The 2,365-nt window shown below is 44.2% G+C and overlaps 1 protein-coding gene across 1 annotated transcript; it reads right to left on the minus strand.

Moving 5' to 3' along the window:
- Positions 1 to 585: 585 nt before the first annotated feature.
- LOC120038271 (RING finger protein 224-like) lies at positions 586 to 2,126 on the minus strand. The gene is made up of 3 exons (XM_038984093.1): positions 2,094 to 2,126; positions 1,325 to 1,832; positions 586 to 661 (listed from the first exon to the last, which is right to left on the minus strand). The coding sequence occupies exons 2-3, from the start codon at positions 1,648 to 1,650 to the stop codon at positions 586 to 588; spliced, it is 402 nt and encodes a 133-aa protein (XP_038840021.1). The 5' UTR covers positions 1,651 to 1,832; positions 2,094 to 2,126.
- Positions 2,127 to 2,365: the final 239 nt, after the last annotated feature.

Consider the following 2,365-nt stretch of genomic DNA (forward strand, 5'->3'; position numbering starts at 1 on the left):
TCCGTCCGTCCGTCCGTCCATAACTTCCTTCCTTCCTTCCATAACTTACTTCCTTCCATAACTTCCTTCCTTCATTCCATAACTTCCTTCCTTCCTTCCTTCCATAACTTCCTTCCTTCATTCCATAACTTCCTTCCTTCATTCCATAACTTCCTTCCTTCCTTCCTTCCTAACTTCCTTCCTTCCATAACTTCTTCCTTCCTTCCATAACTTCCTTCCTTCCTTCCATAACTTCCTTCCTTCCTTCCATAACTTCCTTCCTTCCTTCCTTCCATAACTTCCTTCATCTTTCTTTCATCCTCAATCCATTTAAAATCTTATTTTTTATTCCCTCCCCCAATCCATCCTTTATTATTAATATTATTATTTAACCCTTATTTTACCAGGACTGTTGACTGAGAACATTACACATACCCAAAGTCAATCAAACCCAAGCATATTAATAATTGGTTCAATCTTGCCTCATTTTTGAAAATCACCGGTCGGTCCTGTTTTGGTGAATTATCTTCATTACTCAATGAGTATCTCCTACTCTGAAATGGTCAAATCCAGTCTTCTTCTTCTCTGCTCTTCGTCTTCTCGGTTTTACAGTACATTGTGCTTCATCCTCCTCAGGAAATTCTGTAGTTTGATCCTCAGGCCACAATGCTTTGATGGAGACCTGGAGGACAGGAGAGTAGGGGAAATAAACAGAGTAGAGAGAGAGAGAGAGAGAGAGAGAGGAGAGAGAGAGATGAGGAGAGAGAGAGAGAGAGAGAGAGAGAGAGAGAGAGAGAGAGAGAGAGAGAGAGAGAGAGAGAGAGAGAGAGAGAGAGAGAGAGAGATAGAGAGAGAGAGAGAGAGATAGAGAGAGAGAGAGAGAGAGAGAGAGAGAGAGAGAGAGAGAGACGGACAGAATTACAATTTAGTAATTGAACAGACTTCTGAACCTAAAAAGGGAGCTGTACTAGCTGCATAATACGATCAACGTAAGAAACTGTGACCTAAAGTAATACCATCACAGTACAATAATACAACTGATGAAGAGAGAAATCAAGACCAACAGATATAGTGATACAGAAAGGGAGAGAGCAGAGGAGAAAGAGAGAGAGAGAGAACAAGTGAGATATGAGAGAGAGTGATAGCAGAGAGAGAGAAAACGTGAGAGAGAGAGCAGAGTGCAGCAAAAGAGAGAGTGATGGCAGAGAGTAATGGCAGAGAGTGATGGCAGAGAGAGAGCAACAGAGACAGAACAAAATGAGAGGAAGAGCAGGGAGCAGAGGAAGGTTTCTCCAGGTTTCTAAATCAGTCTATCAATCCATCCACCTTTGCCTGGGGTACTCACCATGTGTACTGTGTAGTGGTCTGTGTCTGTCTGTTAGCTTCCTTCCTCTCTTCCTCCTCCTCTTCCTGTTGTGTGTCTAGTATCTGGTCCCAGATCTCAGTGTTAACCCACAGCGACCCCGACAGGGTGAGGCTGGGCACGGTGCAGGTGATCCAACGGCACAGGGGGCAGCATACTGTCAGTAGGCCGCTCTGGAGCCTGGACATCGCCTGCAAGCACAGCCCACAGAATGTGTGCTTACAGTGGAGCATCCGAGGGATCTTCTCCCTACGAGAGTAGGGCTGGAGGCAGACGCAGCACTCCATGTCCTCGCTCATCAGACCCATGGCTGGATGGATGGCTGGCTGGATGGATATACGGCTGGAGCACAGAGGAACTCTGGACAGAGAGTCAGTGTCTAGGCAGGAAGACGTGGGGTTTAAACGCTGGTCTGAGGTCAGTGTTCCCCTTGTGAATTCTAAACGTCCTGGTTTGGATTTGATGAGGATGAGCTGATCCTAGATCTGTGCTTAGGCGCGTAGGTCAGGAATCTGCAAAAGACATTAAGATGTTAAATTAAATTAGACTCAGTGACTTCATCACTGGCACTATGTAAACATATCTAATGTAATAACATATCTTAAATCAACAGGCTGTCAGGTTTTTCTGAAGACATGAAGAACAAAAATATCTTGAAAAATATCACACACATTTATAACATCCATAGTTATCAGATATAGACAAACCTTTTCACTTTATCATTATCAATGAGAGGCAATATTTTACTTACAGGTTCTGGAATATTTTCAGCACAGCGACCAACTATCCGACGACTAAACTTTGTGTGTGTGAGAGAAGAGTGTGTGTGCTCTTATTTTAAGCTTTGGGGGAGGAGACTAAATGGTGTTATTTTCCCAGAAAGGGCGGTCTCTCACCTCCTCTACTCTCAGGTGAGGCAGGAAAGTACCATGGAACGAGTTAAACACTTCTAGGTCACTTCTATAGCATAGTAGGTCCCTTCAGGAGAATTGCCAGGGCCGTGTATTGACATTTACAGGGCAG

The sequence above is a fragment of the Salvelinus namaycush genome, unplaced genomic scaffold (genome assembly GCF_016432855.1).
Source record: "Salvelinus namaycush isolate Seneca unplaced genomic scaffold, SaNama_1.0 Scaffold212, whole genome shotgun sequence".
In the NCBI taxonomy this organism is placed as follows: domain Eukaryota; kingdom Metazoa; phylum Chordata; class Actinopteri; order Salmoniformes; family Salmonidae; genus Salvelinus; species Salvelinus namaycush.

What these genes read in the sequence shown, in the direction of transcription:
- LOC120038271 (XM_038984093.1), bottom strand. Translation starts at nt 1,650, where the DNA reads ATGGGTCTGATGAGCGAGGACATGGAGTGCTGCGTCTGCCTCCAGCCC. An exon ending in ACCACTACACAGTACACATG is followed by an intron (nt 662 to 1,324) that starts GTGAGTACCCCA and finishes CCTGTCCTCCAG; the next exon opens with GTCTCCATCAAAGCATTGTG.